This window comes from Parasteatoda tepidariorum, chromosome 4, assembly GCF_982258835.1.
Source record: "Parasteatoda tepidariorum strain Cologne lab strain chromosome 4, Ptep-v5.0, whole genome shotgun sequence".
Taxonomy (NCBI): domain Eukaryota; kingdom Metazoa; phylum Arthropoda; class Arachnida; order Araneae; family Theridiidae; genus Parasteatoda; species Parasteatoda tepidariorum.
Window position 1 is genome coordinate 76,208,616 of NC_141758.1, and position 17,088 is coordinate 76,225,703.

Sequence of the window (17,088 nt, forward strand, 5' to 3'; positions counted from 1 at the left end):
TATTGAGTAATCAGGCTAGTTTTCACGCTTTTCATTCGACTGTTCTCGTTATTGACTTGTCAATTATAGAAAATGTTTTTGCTTAAATATTTATTAGAGATCCCTAATGTAAATTATCTCATTTTCAATAATAATCCTAAAAATTTACAATAAAGGTGGTGGCTATCTCTGTGTATAAGTGCTTGAAGTTGTAAAGTTAATGAAACCCAATGCAATAACTGGATCACCTTTCACAAAATCTAATAATCTAAATGAAATTAAGGGTAAAGTTAATTTATTTTCCAACCATACAGTTACTTAAAAATAAAATATTTTTTAACTTGTTTAATTTTTAAATTTAGCTTTCAGATTAGCTTTAATTTCTGTTATTTTGTTGTTAATTTCAACCACGTAGAAATAAGCATTTTTACACACCTTTTCGTATGTTATTCCTATAGATTTTAGCTTTGTTCTTGTAATAAGAAAATTTTCCATTTGATCTTAAAATTAGCTTTTTTAGACTGTTTTGTTCAATTTCATTTTTTAACAAAGTACTTTTAAAGTATAAAAGTTTAAGTCTTCGAGCAAAAAAATACATTGCGTAATTAAGCTTCAAAGTTTTAAGATTTTACCATTACCTCCACTTTATTATTTTTGGTTTTTTTTTTTCTTCCTATTCCTCGATTTAAATCTTAATTTTGTAAAGTCTTCGTTCCCTTTGAGATTTTCATAACTTTTAAAATGGCAAAAAAATTTAAATTTTAGAAGGAAAATTATTGCAGCGATCAAAAATGAGATTTTTTCTTTTGTCATGGTAGCCATATATTTTATATTTTTGAAAAACCGCGCAATATCTACAGCTCTTTTTTTAAAAAAATTCCGTTTTTATATTAATTCAAAATTTAAAAAAAATATTGTAAATTAATTTTAACAAAATCATAATTTTAGTAAAAGTGCCATTATTAAAAACATCACAAAATAATTTATTTTTCTTGCAAAAATACCGCTAACAAAATTGAAATTACCAACTTAATAGTCAATAAAAAAATTTAAAAAGTTAAGACTTTTTTTATGTTTTATTATCTTCATGACAACAAAAAATAAATTAACTTGAAAAATTTTCAAACATTTTTATGTCAATTGGTAATGCAAGGAAATAACACTGAGTAAAGCGGTAAATATTAAAACATTATGCAAAACTTATTAAACAACGTTTAATTTCTGCTTGAAATAGATCACCAGATTCTTCAATAAAGTAATGAAGTATTTAGAAAATTTAGATTACGATTTACGATCGATTTGTCTAGACTAGTAATCATCATACTTGATAGCAGTAACTATCCTTTTAAAATGTTTACATATGGAAATAAGTCTAACTATACTCCTTACACTTTTCTCTTATCTATGTCTATTCCTTTTTATTAGTTATAATCCGTCGCAATCCTAATGGAATTTTTGAAGTTTCGTATAACAATGAAACCTTTGCAGCAATCCGAACTTCTAACTTTTGTGAATTATCATAATTGACAATCCTACAGAATTGCATTTCATTATAATTGGACTGTACAAATAAAATTTAAGGATAGTTAATATAAATTTTTATTGTCAACGAAAATATGTTTCGTTATATAATTGGGATAATACCTTATTCAAATGTGATTATTAACTTAATAATCACATTTGAATTTTTTTAAATGAAGTTTTAATAAGGTTTTTAAACTTTTATTTTGTATTGAACATAAAACAAAAAATAATATAGCTGAAATAACTAGATTTTTTGTAATAATAGTTAATTTTTCTTCCTTTTAGGAGGACCCTAATTGATATTACGAATAGAGTTTAATCAATATGTTGATACAACGATTGATACAAGATTTTGATTATCAATTTTAATGTTTAACTAAGAACCGAAATTACTCAGATAGGTGTTGAAAATTAAAAATTATTTTTATATCGTGAAATAATCTAGCAATTCTACTGGCTTACAACCAAACAGTATAAAAATTCTACAGGCTGATAACTGAAACAATCTAAAAACTCTAACTTCTGTCACCCAAAACAATCTAAAAATTTCACTGATTGCTGAAGCATTCTAAAAGTTCTATTGATTGATATAAAAACTTTAAAAGTTTCCATAATTATTGCTTAAAATTTGTGAATCAAGTGTTTAATACTTTTGCATATATATTTTCACTTGATATCTTAACCTAATTTTAAAATATTTTTACAATCATTCAAAAGTGCCACTATGTAATATTGACACTGAAAAGAAGACATCTTGAAATACTAATTCTAAATTTTGAAGTACCAAAACTGGTTTAATAAAATCAACAAAAAATCGTTTTTGATAATACTCATTATTTTTAAATTCAGTACTAGTAAAAGATTATATTAGCTTCTAATGCGATTCTGATATTTACCGATACAGATTTTGATTATCATGCACCACTCCCGCTTATTTTTGAATAATAAATAAACGCTAATTTACCACTGCGTGCAAGCACGAAACAGAATATAAAACTCAACTCCTTATTTTTATCTCGTTCGAATTCTCTCTCAACTGCTAATAGAATAAAAATTAAAAGCGAATAGTCTTTCCTGTTTAGAAATAGTTATGAAGTATTTGGTAACATAACCAAGTTATGAAACCTGAAATAGCATGTTATAACGCGATCTTGCGTGATACCACGAAAGATTATTACATTGTAGCTTTTAATTCTCTCCCTTATTTTATAAGCGATAATTTTGTCGCTGATTATCAGCTATCAAAGAATCGATTACCTTAATTCTTTATTCAATTTTTAAGCGCCGAGTAGTTTTTTGCACAAATATAGCGTGCAGACTAGAAATTAAGCATATTGATATTTCAAGCATGAATATTAATTATATTTTTATTTTATCAATTCAAAGCGTTGAGTGACTATCACTATTATTTCAGGGATTAGAAAACTTTTCATTCTGCGTTTCATTTAAAATTCCCACATTTAAAATATTACTATTTTCTACGAGATACTGCTGTTTCGTTCATTAATTTTTAGATAATTAACCTTATAAAACTTAACATAATCAGCGTTTGTAGAAACAAACAAAAAAATATTCTTATTTGTTTTCAAGTCAAACTCTAGAATTTACTCTAACAATCCAATGTTCAAGAGTGTTTTGAGATGTTATTTCTTAATAGTATATCGTTTTTCAAACTTATTCAATATTTCGAATCAAATACAATAAGAATAAAAATGAATCCTATGAAGAAACTGTTTGATGTATAAACAAATATCCGAATAGACTATAGCATTTAAACGATAACTCATCTACCTTATTTATTGTTTATTACTAATACAGTTCGATTTAGCATTTTTCCCTACTTGTTTTCATGTACAAAAGTTGGAAAAATCTTAAGAAAAACTGAATTCTTATCTCGATAATAATAATCATCATTTTATCCTGCTTATCCATGATTTCATTTCATTTCATAACCACTTTTAAACAGTCGACACAACTCATGTTTGCAACTATCAATGATTGTTTGCAACTATCAATGTTCAACGCCGTAGCCGTGTAATTTTGAACCCAATCCAGCATTGAGACGACTTTTTGATGGAACTAACCCTCACTTGCGTTATGTTTAGAAGAAAACCACGAAAACCTCCCAAAGTTAGCCCGACATCATGGGGATTCTAACCCCTGATCTTCACAGAAAATATTTCATGTTAGCATTATGAACAACACGAGCCGAAAGCAGAACGTAATGACCAGCCATCGTTGGGAATCGAACCTGTGTCGCCTTATTAGGAGACGAGGGTTCTATCCCCTGAACCACAACAGCTCATCCATGGTTTGCCCCATAAACCAGCATTCTTTCTTCATGATTAAAAGAGATTTCAGATCAAAAAATTTTTAAGACAACATTGTGAATTTTTTTCAGTTGATAATTTTTCTTTAAGCTTGAACCCCATTTTTGTTTTTCATTTCTCCCCTCTTACGCCATTTTCCTTGGTATTTCACACTTGTATTAAACTCCACGTATAAATAGTGACAAATGAGGAGGAGCATCTTCCTGCATTATAACCAAGAAAATCGCATCTGTGAGAGTAGGGAGGACTAGAAGCGCCATCTAGTGAGCGGAGAAAAAACTTACTCTTTCCCTGTATATGAGCATGCGAGTTTTATCCTTTAGTTTAACAATTACTTTTCCTGTAATCTTACAAACCCATGCTTTCTTTTTTTGTGACCTTTTGCTTGTGTTTAAAACAAAACCGTGAAGAGACTCCTGCTTATCAGGCGTTGTTTGTTCTAAAACAAATTTATTTCAATTTTCCAAAATGCCGCTTAGTATGTCTTTCCATCAAGCGCTTTAATTAATTCCTCCCTTTATACTTTTAAAATTCGAAACAATAACTTCAAACCATTTTTTATCCCTAAGAAAGACACTTTAAAAATGGACAAAAAATAAACGATCTAAAAGTCTATTCATCATGAAAAATGACCTATACCCCCAGCATCCTTTCAAAACACGGGGTTTAGGCCTTACCCCCTGAAATATATTTATAACAACTTTGTCGTAGCCTCCATCTATGGCTGAAAGTACTTCCAAACTCAGAATAGGCGAAGTTTGGCGAAGAAAAATCGTTCTCGCTGGAGCATAAAGGGATCAAAAGAGATTTAAGAGATCACCGGAAACTTTTTTCTCCGCCGATGTAATTTTTTACACCTGAACCCCATTTATATTTTCCCTTTTTTTTTCCTGTACTTTTTTATTTTAGGAATTTCGAGACATAAAAAGTTACAAATATTTTCTTCCTTTTTTTCCAAGTTATTCTGAATCTGTTTTCGAATGGATAGTAGCAAGTGCATAGATGTTTTGATTATAATTTTTTTTTCTCTTTTCGATTGTGTTCTCTTGCAAGTCTTTCTAAGAAAATTCTCGCTCATCATCATTAAATGGCTCCCTTGAGATTTGCAAAGGGAAAAATAGGATTCTGTGGGGATTTCTCAATTGGGTTTTCTTAAAATATCTTGCTATTTTTTCCCTTCAAAATAACTTTCTTTTTTAGATTTCTTTGCTTAAAAAAACTCTTTCCTTTTTTTATTTTTTTTTAAATGAAAATATTTCAATTTATTTATTTATTTTCCTTTAGAAAAAAATTACATAAATAACGTTTACGTTTTAATATGTACTACAATAGAACTAATAACGACGAAATGCTTACATTTTATATGTAGGTGTACTTTAAAGGAGTTTTATAATGGCGTCTCTTAACATGCACAATTTAGAATCGCCTTTAAAAAAGAAAGAATTTAGAAGATGGAGGAAATCAATATTTGTGCTTGAAAAAGAAAAACGCTATCAAAATGCATCGATAGAATTGTGGAAATCATCAAAACCAATTTAATTGCCTGATAAAACTTGGTGGTCTAATATTTGCTTTTCAACTCCTTCCCTGTTTTCACCAGCAATAAACGGGCTTTTTCGCTTCCAGTATCATCTACCTGAGTAGCATTTCGATTGTATTCTTATTCTTTCCTTCTATTGTTTCTCTGTAACGAAATAAAACCAACGTAAATCATGCTAAGTTATTTTTAACCATTTGCACTTGCTAAAACTTCACTGTTGCTCTTACTAAATGAGTCGACAACAAGGCATGTCTATAATAAAAATCAGAACAATCTTTTCTATTTCTGTAATGATAAACAACTATTCAACTTTTCGTTTTGAGACTTACCTGATTGAACTACTAACCAAAAAATCCCAAACGTAAATATTTACCTCATCTTTGCTCTGAAACTAAAGCAGGTTCTGAAACATGCGAAGATGTATCTTCCTTTTTCAATTAGCCACAAAGCAAAGCCTCTTTCGTAAAAGAAATAGTTGAACCTTTTTCCTGGCTTCGGAGATCAATATGAGGCAAATATTTACATTAAAAACGAAACAGTTAAGAGGCTCCGCCCCATTCCAGCTTTGTATTGCCCAACCGAAGTGTATAACACGTTGCTGGTGCTTTTGTGACCAAAGCACTTGGACAAAGCTATTGGAATATGATTGTTTGATTGATGCTTTTTATTGCAGATGCGTGTGGAGGAGTGATCGAAGAAACCAACGGGACGATAATCAGTCCATCATTTCCGGACTTATATCCCCCAAATAAAATATGTATCTGGGAGATTATAGCACCGCCTCAATACAGGATCACACTCAACTTCACACACTTTGATCTGGAGGGAAACAACGTTAGTATTTCTTTAATTTTTTTTTCATCTATTGCTATCACTGAGTTTTGCACATATTAAGCAATGTTAATAGTAATTATAATAAAGCTTGTATATCCTATCTCTGAGTTTTACGTATGTTACGTAATCTTAATAGTATTTAAAACCAAGCTATTGTTATCACTGAGTTTTTTATATATTACGTAATGTTAATTGCTTTTAAAATCAAGCTCATTTATTGTTATCACTGAGTTTTACGTATGTTATGTAATCTTAATAGTATTTATTACACACTAAGTCACATCTGCACTGAATATTTTATTACTTATTGGTTTTGTACTTGAACATTCAGCTACAAATTCTTAAATTCAATTTGTAGCTGATTGTTACCTAACAATGAATTAAATTCAGGAAGCAAGCTTACCTATTTCGGTTACTATATTTTTTTACATCTTGTTTATGCAATACAAGAAACCAACTCAACTCTTCTACTTTTTTTTGCAGCTTGTTCACTTCATATGTGAAACATTACATTTTTACTTCAATGAATTTTTTACTTCAATGATTTTTTTACTTCGAAGTCATTGAAAAGTATATATATCTTATGAGATAATATGCTGAACTTAGTATATTTTTCAGATAATACTTGGGAACAATTTTTTGCCTTTTTTTCATTGCATGAGATTTGTTTAGATACTCCCTCAAACTTCAGTTTGTTTTTTTTAATTACATTTTTAGTCTACTTTTGTTGAAATGTACAAGTTCAAATACATTATTTATAACAGGGTGGAGCGTAAATATTACGACAAACTTCTTGGAGAGTTAGGGAGCATCATCAGGATTTATTCATCAGCACATCACATTTCCACTGGAACTCATACCCGTATATGTCGTCATTCGCCTCTAGAAGTACTCCTCTATTATAAACTGTTTTCACTCTTGCCTCTGAACTGGTCATAATTGGAAAACGCTCCTAGCCCATATACGACGACATTTCCAACATGAGTTCCTATGCAATTTTAATCCTGATTATGTGTCCTTACTCCCCTAGAAGTTTGTCGCAACATTTACGCAACTTCCTGTTATATATAACATTTTTAAACTTATTCATGTTGTCAAAAAATTTATTTAAGAAACATTTAAAAGAAGGCGTAACTTACAAAGCAGAATTAATTTCAAATTTGAAATCCCCACATTTGAATTAGACAATATCAAGTACTTGTATAAATACAATAAAAGAACTTGTTCTCCATTGTAGTTCACAATATTATAAAATCTACTTTGCTTGATCACTTAATTATTCACTATAAGTTTATCATTTCAATATATCTTGCTTTCACAGGGATTATAGTTGTCCTGATATACCATATTTTTCTAATTTTTGTTTGTAATTCAGAAATAGCGAATTCACTGTGTTTTTCAAAATAATTAATTTTAAGAACCGAAAGATTTAGATTTCCAATATAATTTTATTACTAATTATAATAGTTTTTTTGTAATAATTTTTATTTTAATTAATAATACTATTAAAAAGGGTAATATTCCATAGCTTATACTTAGGGATCATTCACTAAGTATTTTCTTTTTATATAGGTACTTGGTTCAGACACGAATCCTTACTTGCAGGATTCATTGTTTCACATTTTTGTGGGGATTTTCATGTTCATTAATCATAAGATCATATATTTCATGAAAAAAACTAGATTAACAGTTTTACTTTATTACTAATTTCATTACTAATTATAATATTTTTTTGTAATAATTTTTTTTTAATTAATAAGGCTGTAAAAAACTTAATATTCGATATCTTATACTTAGTGATCGTTCACTAAGTATTTGCTTTTTATATACATGATTCAGACACGTAGCCTTACTTGCAAGATTCATTGTTTTACAGTTTTATGGGAATTTTCATGATCATATGTCATCATAATATCATATATTTCATGAAAATAATTCAATTAGTAATTTTACTTCATTAAATTTTTGTGATGAAGAATTCTGGAATCGTGTGCTTTATTTATTATTTTCAGCAAATGCAGTAACAAATCGAGTAGGACGGAGTTCCATTAGTTTTTTCACGTGGCTTTAAAAATTATTAAGTCAACAAGTCAATTATCATAGAATTTCAAACTAGTGTTGGTTGAGGGATTATCTGCAAACTATTCTTTACTCAAAATTGTTGCTCTTTACTCAAAAATACTCAAAGTTATTCTTTACTCAAAAAAAAACTTAAAGTTTTTTTTTTTTTCATTTTGAGAATATCGAAAACCTAATTAAAAATTATTTGATTGAACAGGTCATAAACTCAAATACGAATTTTAATTAAATATCGATACTAGGGTATATGAACTGAGTGATATTGGACAGTTCCGTAAAAAAAATTAGTATATTGATTTCAGACTATTGCAAGTTGTTCTGTACTCAATTTATATGATTACTTTATTCGGAACTGTGTAGCGGGCAGGGAACTGTCCTTGCATCAGAAAGGTCCTGGGTTCGAATCCCGGGCAAGGCATGGATGTTTCTTTCTCTCTCTGTGTGTTCTATATCCTTTCTCCTTTGTGTGTGAATGTGACCAGCCCTATAAACGAGTTGTTGTTGTGTGAATGACGTGGCAGAAGTCGAATTACTGGCCATAGAAGGCGCCACTGAAAAAGAGTAACAATCGCACCTCAACTGCCTAAACAGGCTTACGACAAAAAAAAATTAGGTTTATAATATAACTCTTAAATTTAAAAATAGTAATTGAAAATAATAAATTGTAATACTTGCAATGTGTTTCTCTTCTGGTAATATGTTTTGTAGATTTTTAAACAGAAATATGTATAAAATGTCCTTTAACAAAAAGTTTCCTGGTTAATATTGTCTGCTTGCAGCAAGACTGCGAGTACGACAGTGTAGACATCCGGAGCAAGATGGCGGACGACGAGATTCGTAAGCATGGAGTATTCTGCGGCTCAAGGTTACCACCGCTCATCACCTCGGAAGGTAACTCTCTCCGCATTGAATTCAGCTCAGATAATTCAGTTCAAAAGAGTGGATTTGGAGCCCTTTTCTTCACAGGTATTATCACCTTTCATATTCTAAATATACAATAGCGATAAAAAGCACCACCACCCATGGTTTAACACTTTTGCAGTGAAATCTCCTTCAGGCCACGAATATCGCTGTACGAAGCGTATTCTGCTAAGTACTCCCACAGATATTTTAATAATGTATGTGGGAGTTGCGATGGCTCGGGTGATAGAACGTTCGCCTTCCATTAATTTGAACCAGGGTTCGATCCCGGCGATGGCTGGTCGATACGAATTCCTCATCCGGCTTACACCGACCACAGTGCTAACGTGAAATATTCTCAGTGCTAGACGGATCATGGGTTAGAGTCCCCTTGCCGTCAGGCTAATCGTGAAAGGTGCTCGAGGTCTTCCTCTCCGTGTAACGCAAATGCGAGTTAGTTGCATCAAAAAGTACTCCACGAAGGCAAATTTCTCCCAATACTTGATCCAGGAATTCCCTTGCCTTCTGGATTGAGTTCCAAATTACAAGGTTGCGGAGTTGAACATTAGTAGTCTACACCCGAAAATTGGGTCGGCTGTTCAACAACGACTATAAAATAAAATAATGTATATGGTGGTCACAAGAATAATATCTTGATCCATTTGTTTCAATGGTATCATGTCTGTTTATTTGTGTCCGTTGCTTGGCATCTGTTTCTCATCTCGCCACTTTACAAATTCAGCTTGAATCTTTGCCGAGTAAAGAGGAATATAACTTAAAATCTTTACCCTAATTCGTTGAAATTTTGAAAAGAAAAATGGAAAACATATTTCGTAGTGAGTCAAATAGCAGTGAACAGGAAAGCTTTTACGAGGTTCACAATAGTTTTCTTAATCAATCATTTCTGTATTGCTTTCATGACAATTCAATAGTTCGGTTACTTCCTGTGAAATATCTTCTCCAATACATACGAATATCCTTCGCAAGTAGTCAGATAAGCATCACCCTGGTGCGTGTGATGATGCCCGATCAAAAACTTTGCTGTCACCCGAATATGGGCGACGCGGCAGTCCACGTGTAACGAGGAAAGATATGAGGTATGAACTGGTTATCAGTCATACGTTGCTGGCTGTGTTTACATTAATGTATAACCCTGAAGGATGGGTTAAGATGACTGTACTATATTAATAACGTTGTCACGCGTATTCACTGTTCATTAGAGCAACCCTTACAAAAATGTTAACATTTTGAAGTTGAAAATCAATACCTGAAGACGTCTAGAATAAAATTCGACGAATTCATATCAAGAAAAACCAGACAAAAAGAGGAAAATCTTCAGAAATTGGTTTATTACATAAAAGGTCCCTTTTCCACAAAATTCCGCATCATTCGATTTCGTTCTAATTTAAGATGGGTAACCATTAAATCATCCCACGATTATTCTTATAGAATTTTAGGGTAGTTAATGTTGTTAAATCAATTCATAAGTGTCATTTATTTAAGCTGAATATATTTTTGAACTTAATTTAGCGATATGTTTTTGTCTATGAAGACGTAGTTTATGCTTTAATATTCACATCTATTTTCAAAAGAATATGCTTTAAAATTGACCGAGCACTTCATATTTTGGTAAGTTGATGTAGAAATGTTTCTTCGAAACATTACTTTAATATATGAAATTATGAGAATAAAAACATAAAAAAACATGTGCTTGTGAAGTGGTTAGTTGTCTGATACAATCAGTAGGGATATCAAAATGAAAATATGTCAATTTACCGCTTTTAAAATTTAAATTTAACTTCTAAATTTAATTAATTTAAATTTATTCTTAATATTTAAGTTTAGTTTATTTAAATTGACTTTCCAATATTAAGTCCCCCTCGAACAAAATGGCAGTAAAGGGATGAAAGAAACATAATTTTTTCGAAGATTAAAAGCAACTAAACATAATTAACTTTTATGAACAGATTTAAAAAACATGTGTATATTACTCATTTAAATATGATTTCACAAAAAATACACTTTTGCAATTTATTTTTATGCATTTTTGATCCAACCAATAGTTAGAATCGAATAATTTCCCAATAACTCCGGAATCAAAAGATTTTTAAAAAAAGAAAAACTTATTTTTTTAAGTAGATTTCAAGTCAAATTGTCCGACAGAATATTTGAAGTAAGCCATTTTTATCGGTTCTTGAAATTTAAAAAAAAATCATAAATAAAACAGTATACGTGACTTCATTTCATATCGCAAGAGTATTATCAATCAAAAATTAAATAATCCCCATGAGAGAAGTGAAAAAATTAAAAATCGGTTATAAAAATGACAGTGAGAACTATTTTATGTGAAAGAAAAATACTAAGTTTAGGATTTCTTTTAAATATGTATAAGAAGGAAAAAAACCAATGCTTCTGCGTCAAAAATGGATATAAATTTGATTTTATGAAGCGTAAAATTTTCGAATACAGTTTTTCGATTTTTCTTTATTTCGTTCTTTCGTTTTCAGTTCTTGAAAAGAATGGCATTTTCTTTTGTTATTCTTTTTCCGAAATGACTTGAAGATTTTTGAGTTTCACTCCCAGAAATAGAAAAGAAAAACTTTTTTTTCTTTCTTCAAATATTCGGTATACCTCAGAAATAAAGTATGTGTTTTCGTTGGAAGATTACGGGGTGCAAAAATGAAACATGGTTTAAATATATTTTGGAATATTTTGAAAAATGTTATTTTATCAGCGTTGCTCTTTAGAAAAACGCTTGGAATAGAATTTATGATTTTAGAAGATTGAAATTGAGTTTCGAGATTCTGGTTTTATGAATAACACTCCTTTTTATCAAGTACATGTAATAACAGAAAAAATAATAGTTTGCTGCATTTAATTTTTATTATTTAATAGCTGTAATATTTATTTAGTTGTACTTTTGAATATAGTTAATACACGCGCCCATTTTTGAACTTGATGCTTAGTTTTCTCGAAACTTTTTTCTTTTTTTTTCATATAGGAGAAAAGTTTGAAACTTTTTAAACTCTTAGTTTGAAATAAATTGTTTTTTGCTACATCTCTGAGATTATTTAATCAAGAAATAAAAATTAGAGCAGTTGAAGGATTTGAGGTGGCAGAATGATAAAAATAAAAATTAGAGTAGTTGAAGGATTGGAGGTGGCAGAATGATAAAAATAAAAATTAGAGTAGTTGAAGGATTTGAGGTGGCAGAATGATAAGCCATATTTTCAAATTGTTCAGTAGAGTGTTTTTTCGTTCCGTATATTGTGTTGTATACTGTTATTAACCCTAGAAAATTTTTAAACACCAACCTTGAACGGAAAAGTCTTGTTTTTTCTTAAACATTCTACATGTTTGGAAAAAGTTTGAATTATCTCTATATCGCCTCTAACCCTTCCATAAAATTACACATAATGGTCCGTACCCAAAATAATAATTAAAATTATGTTCCTAAGAATATACATGTAATGAGTTCATTCTTAAAATTTTCAAATTGCATTTCTCGTTTTACATAACAAAAAGTTAATATGTAATATTTTGCATGCAATGTTTCTAAAATGCACTGATGTCATTACTATTTAAATTGGATTAATTTTTCTAAATGAGATAAGCGCGAACATATATGAACTTATTTTTATTTTCGTCTCATCTCTACAGTAAGGATTGATCACTTGCAAGAGAATACTACAGAGTTTTTTGAAGTCATAAGTACCGTCAAAATTTATCAATTTGAGCTGACAAATTTTAATCTCTCTTGCTGAATTCGCAGTTCGAAGAAAAACAGTGTTTTAATCCACCGAAAGCATTTTGAAGTTTGTTTTTTTTAATCTCCAACAAAAGATTAAATATAACTATCTCTTTTGCTTGTTATAAAGCAGCCAACTGATTTGCATAACTTATGAATTGATATTATCATATGTATAATGCATTATTTTAACTGTTATAACGATGTTGTATTTAACCAGCACAATGTCATTTCATTTATTTCAACTCATGTTTATCCATTACTTTCTTTCAGCGCAGGTTTCAATCTGCTGCTAATTATAATTGTTTTACATAAATCAAGCAAAATAAATTGTTTCACGCATAGTAATTATATATTACATTCTGCATGATGTTTCGGTATTTCTTCATGTCTATGTTAATGCTCGCCAGTTGAATGAGTGTTAATAAATGATATTTGTTGTTCCAGAATAATTTATCTGATATCATTTAATGAAACACTGCAGCGTAAATAGAAGGGAAATGATTTAATAATTTTAACATACTGGCTTTATAGATTTATTTAGTAAAACTGAAATGAAAATTTTATTTTCTAAACAAAAAACACTATACTGCCGTTCAAATGAAAAATCAACGTAAGCGACAAAAAAATTAAAACTTTTTATATATTTGGCATCTTTGTATGGTAAGTTACATATATTGCAAAAAGAGCAGCAATGGCTCAGGGGATAGAGCGTTCGCCTTCCAATGAGGCGAATCGGGTTCGAATCCCAGACTTGCACCGACCACAGTGCTGACGTGAAATATCCTCAGTGGTAGACGGTTTGATTCCCCTTGCCGTCAGGCTAACCGTGGGAGGTTCTCGTGGTCTTCCTCTAAATGCAACTCAAATGTGGGTTAGCTCCTTCAAAAAGTCCTCCACGAAGGCAAATTTCTCCCTATACTCGATCCAGGAGTTCGCTTGTCTTCTGGATTGGGTTTAAAATTACAAGGCTACGGAGTTGAACATTAGTAGTCGTAAGCCTATAAAATTGGGTCGGCTGTTCAACGACGGTTATAAAATATAATAAAATATATTGCAAAAAGCATTATAAATAAACTTTATCAGTTTTTTGAAATTCTATTTTAGCATTCATAGCATTAGCAATGGAAGGAAAATAAATGTCAAGTCACTTTTTTGGAATCAATCGTGAAGCACTTATGTTGTTTTTTCAATTACATGGCAGTATACTGCCGTGTAATTGAAAAGACAACGTAGGTGCTTTCCTGTAGATTCTTCTAATGCTAAATATGAGAAAGCTAAAATGTAATTTCTAGAAACTGATAAAGCAATGTTTAATTTGAAAAAAAAAATCTTTTGCAATAAGTGCAATTGCTTATCACACTAAAAGGCTAAATGAATAAAAAAATCTCATTTTTTTATTATTTTTGTCACTTACGTTAATTATTCTATTGCTTGGCAGTATAATGCTCGTGGTGTTTTCATTTACTTTGATTTGCTTCATTTTGTTAAGACAGAATTATTGCAAATAAGCTTCTGAGTTCATAGTGTTTCTAAATTTTCCTCAGCAAAAGATTGCAAAACAGAAACGACATAACTTTTTTTTTCACAATTAATATCACTAATACTTTATTTACTGTACATATATATATGCAGACTTGTGTGCTCCTGTCAAAGACTGCTTAAAAGCCCTAGTCAAACTGAAGAACACTGATAGCTCATATTAAAAAAAAAGAGATCACATAGATAAATCTAGGATATCAGTGGGATTTGAACCCTCTACCTCCAGCCCACTCATCGTTTCGCGGATCCGCGACACGGCTCGGTGAGGGAGATTTCGACTAAAGAGTTGTTTGAAAGTGTGAAAAAAATTAGTTTTAAAAGGTCCACTTAAGAATTTTAAAAAAAAGAAAGCAAATTAGAGGAGAATTTTAATCGACACTCACTCAACACTCGAGTTCAATTACCTTTTACGTTCCAAAGTGGTTTCCGGAAGGATAATTCTCGCAGTGGACTGATCGTACGACACTGTTTCCAGTAGATCACCGAAACCAATCATCACTGGTGCTGGTCAGTGAGAAGGTAGGTTACCACATTGATCAGCCTACGGGAGGACCAAGTTTTGTTCTACTACTACTTAACTTCGAGCTGTTGTTAATTTACGTCGCACTAGAGCTGCACAATGGGCTATTGGCAACGGTCTGAAAACATCCCGGAGGATGATCCGAAGACATGTCATCACAATTTTGATCCTCTGCAGAGGGGATGGCACCCCCGCTTCGGTAGCCCGACGACCTGCGCGCGAAGTCGAGCACTTTACGGTAGCATAGTTTAACGAGGACCAATACCGCACACCCTCGGTCCCTACGCAGACTGATCCAAGTGGTCACCCACCCGCTCACTGACCGCAGCCAGTGATGCTTGACTTCGGTGATCTGCTGGGAACCGTGTCTTAACGATCAGTCCACTGCGGGACCTTAACTTCGAGCTCTGGTCTTCAAGCAACCGAAGAGGGGAAGCCATTCCCTCTGCAGAGTATCAAAATTGTGATGGCATGTCTTCGGATCATCCTCCACGATGTTTCGTAGCAAAACAGCCGTCCAAACAGTCCCTAATAGCCCATTGCGCACCTCTGGTGCGGCTTTAGTACCTCTAGTGTGGCTCAAAGTGCTACTACTATCAGAAGAACAATACAGTTCTAAGATAGAAAAAATATATATATATAAAACTAAAAAGCACTATTCTTTATAAAAATAAAAAGCACATGCAGACAAAAATAGGCACACTAAAAAGAGAGATTATTACAAATAAAGCTAGTATACATTATAAATTCCTCACTTTACAGTAATGTGCGATGACCCAATCTCAACTTACAATGAAACTTAAATACGCTCTAATTGTTAGCGTCACACTAAAAAAACTCTAATATATACGGGGCCGGGATAGCCTGGTCGGTAGGGCGCTGGGCCCATATCCAAGAGGTCGTGGGTTCGATCCTCGCCGGGCGAAGACTCCCCGTGTAGTAAATGGTGACTGATGCACGTTAAATCTGTCGAGTCTCAAAGTCCTCCATGTTCCCACAACAAATCAATACCTCTGGGGGTACTGATCCAGGAGTTTCCTTGTCTTCTGGATTGGTTCAAAATTACAAGGCTACGGAGTTGAACGTAAGTAGTCGTAAACCCATGAAATTGGGTCGGCTGTTCAACGATGGTTATAAAATAAAATATATACGTATATTCATTCGTCGTTTAATTCATATATTACGCCATCGTTCAATTCATATATCGTCGTTCAATTCAAATATTACGCCGTAAGGGCTGTGTCTCGATAATTAACATGACTTTTAAATGTTGCCAAATTTTCCACCAAACGATTACGAGTATGGAGGTAGTGGGTTCAAATCCCCCCATAATCCAGAATTCGTCTTTGTGTTTTCTTTCTGAGCATTTTTTAAGACCGTGTGTTTGGCGCAGTCTGTCATTTTTCTGTATGTCCTTTTTCCTCTTGTGCCACTAAACCCTACATTCAATTCAATTCTGAACATTTTGACAAATATTTATAAGCCGTTCCTTAGAGTAAACATATAAGCCAGCTTATGTCTGTTAGTAAATAAATAGATAATTAAATGAAACGTGGACAGGCCAAGAGCTTTAAGTTCGCGGCATTTCAGTGACTTCGGGACAAGAATATGCTTGTTTGCCAGCCAAACCAAAGACTGTAAATCTTCAAGCCGTCCCGGATAATGAGTCATTCATCCTTCAAATATATGAGTTATGTTATGTATATACAGGTTAATGCTAGTAAATAGCACATTTTAAACATCCCGAATTCTATTTTATTAAAACAATTCAAAGAGGCGAGGTAGCCCAGTGATTAGAAAATCGGACTCCGGTCCAGAGCGGCCGTTATTCAATCCTCGATTCCTCTAAGACCCACAGAATATAAGTGATATACGTGCTCGTAAAATCTAAGGAATCAAAAATCCTACTGTCGGTCACTGATACCTATAGTACTGGGATCTGGCGAAAATTTCCTTCCTCTTCAGATCTATAGATTCAAATCTATGTCAATTGAGGAAGTGGCTTCACGAATGAATAAGGTTGTCATCTATCCGTGGGGTTCTGAGCTAAGATGTACGTTCACCTTTGCGGTGCTCTCTTTTAAAATGAAAG

The 17,088-nt window shown here is 31.9% G+C and overlaps 1 protein-coding gene across 3 annotated transcripts in view; it reads left to right on the top strand.

The window, feature by feature from the left end:
- The window catches only part of LOC107453436 (protein tolkin), a 249,397-nt gene that overhangs the window by 222,334 nt on the left and 9,975 nt on the right, over positions 1-17,088 (top strand). For all 3 annotated transcript variants that reach the window (XM_043049329.3, XM_087161384.1, XM_087161385.1), the window contains exons 13-14: positions 6,047-6,207; positions 9,066-9,252. In XM_043049329.3, coding sequence (XP_042905263.1) covers positions 6,047-6,207; positions 9,066-9,252 — 348 coding nt within the window. The remainder of the gene's footprint in view (positions 1-6,046; positions 6,208-9,065; positions 9,253-17,088) is intronic.